The sequence below is a fragment of the Brachypodium distachyon genome, chromosome 4 (genome assembly GCF_000005505.3).
Source record: "Brachypodium distachyon strain Bd21 chromosome 4, Brachypodium_distachyon_v3.0, whole genome shotgun sequence".
NCBI lineage: Eukaryota > Viridiplantae > Streptophyta > Magnoliopsida > Poales > Poaceae > Brachypodium > Brachypodium distachyon.
In genome coordinates this window covers 23,138,691-23,140,641 of record NC_016134.3, presented here as the reverse complement: position 1 = coordinate 23,140,641, position 1,951 = coordinate 23,138,691, and the positions used below count along the sequence as shown (strand labels likewise).

The 1,951-nt window shown below is 49.7% G+C and overlaps 1 protein-coding gene across 1 annotated transcript; it reads right to left on the bottom strand.

The window, feature by feature from the left end:
* Positions 1-375: 375 nt before the first annotated feature.
* On the bottom strand, positions 376-1,951 carry LOC100833524 (flavonoid O-methyltransferase-like protein Os11g0303600). Its single transcript, XM_003577561.4, has 2 exons — positions 1,064-1,951; positions 376-950 (listed from the first exon to the last, which is right to left on the bottom strand). Exons 1-2 carry the CDS (start codon positions 1,865-1,867, stop codon positions 657-659), a joined length of 1,098 nt encoding a protein of 365 aa, XP_003577609.1. The 5' UTR covers positions 1,868-1,951; the 3' UTR covers positions 376-656.

Genomic DNA, 1,951 nt, shown 5'->3' with positions numbered 1-1,951 from the left:
AGTTACTCCCACGTACGTTTCACACTAATTTGAGAGAATATAGCGCAATCGGGAGAATGTAGAATGTAGAATGTAGTATATGGGTAGTATGTAGTACGTAGAACATATAATATATTATACTTTTTAGATAGAATATGCAGTTTTTTAACATACTTTATTGTATATACAAATATGGAGACATTTCTAAAACATAGTAAAAACTACGTGCCAATTTGCAATTTTTTCATGTAGTTCGCTTTCAGTATCTTATAAATAGTATCTGAATTTATTAAAAGTGATAAAGTAGAATATATTCAATCATATGGTAGAATATTCAACGTGGGAATATATTCTATCATAGAGAGCTATATATACACATCATCGTAAGGTAAGAAATTAAAGCTTAACATCGCAACTTGTTGGACAGGTGGAGCTTAGCTAGCATACATAAAAACGTACACGCCACATATATAGATAAAACCGAGTGTCCAACACTTGCCGAAACTAAAGTTTACATGCAGTGGTTCTGAAGTGACCAAGCCTAGCACTTCAGGTACTTTATGATCCATTGCATTTTCCATTACACAGCATGCCCTTATTTATTTATAGCACACCATATTAAAACGTTACCAAACCCACACCATAAGGGCCGGCGTTCATATATTTGCAGCACAACCTTACGGATAGACCTCGATGATACCCCGAGCTCCCAGCTTCTTGAAAATCTTATAGTCGCTAAACCCTGCTTTGGCAAAGATGGTGCTCCAGTCATTTTCGTCCCGTTGCCGGCCTCTGGTGCACACCATCATGAGCACGTCCATGATAAGCTGCGTCTCCAGCATTGGGCTCGAAGGGTCAACCACTATGTCTATGATGATAACCTTTCCTCCTTCCTTACGGGAAGGAATGGCCTTCTTGCATTGAGCGAGGATCTTGATGCAGTCCTCGTCGCTCCAGAAGTGCAGAACAAGCTAGCAGGGCAAAGGATTAAATGTACAGCAAAAATGCAGAATGCAATTATATATGCACAGGTTCTTAATTAAGCGATATGACTTGATAAATAAATAATATTTATTAGAAATACCTTGAGCATCACGGCTTGAGCAGGTGGGATCGAATGGAACAGGTCACCAGCGACGTAGTTTACAGAACCATCACTGGGCGGGGCTCTCTCGATCACCTTGGGGAGATCCAGAACATGGACCTTGAGATGCGGGTAGGCCTTCACAATGGCCCTGGCCGTCGTCCCGTCCCCACCACAGCAGTCAGTGAGCGACTGCAGCCCCTTGAAGAGTGCCCGGCCTTCGCGGAGGATCAGGCTGATCCCCATGTGATCATGGGCAGCCAGGGCCTCATGGAACACCTTGTCAGACTCCGGGTCGAGGTCCGCCATGCTCTCCTCGAAGAGCTTGGCGCCGTGCACGTCCTCGAAGGGCGCCGGCACCTCGGGCAGCGGCACGTCCTTCTTGAACCAGTCGGCCAGCCCCAGCGCCGCCTCCAGGTAGTGCCTGGAGGTGGCCGCCAGGACTATGGCCCTCTGGCTCGCTTCCCCGTCGATGCTGATGCCTTCCACTAGGAGGTACGAGACTGGCACCAGGTGGTAGATCCCGGGCTTTGTGGATCCCAGGACGCCTGCCGTGACTAGCAGGCGTAGGAGGCGGGCGAGGAATGCCGCCTTGGATTGGGGCAGGGAGAGCGCGGCCATGATGTCGGCCAGTGAGGCCGTGCCGCCGAGACTGTAGATGGCGGTCGGGACGCCGAGCTGGACGGCGCAGCGGAGGGCCATGGGCGTCATGTAGCAGAGGCTATGCTTCCACAGGTCCGCCTGCGCCTGGACCAGCTGCGCGTCGCTCGGGACTGCCATCGTCGGGGCGTGCTCAGCTGCCATTGCTTTGCTTTAGCTTGATTAATTCGAGGAGGTGCGCGCTGTGTGTGTCTGTGATTTGTGCTAAGCGATTAGGCGGGAGTGCTG

Coding starts and splice junctions, on each gene's coding strand:
- LOC100833524 (XM_003577561.4), bottom strand. CDS start 1,867: ATGGCAGCTGAGCACGCCCCGACGATGGCAGTCCCGAGCGACGCGCAG. Junction 951..1,063: donor CTCAAGCCGTGATGCTCAAG/GTATTTCTAATA, acceptor TTGCCCTGCTAG/CTTGTTCTGCACTTCTGGAG.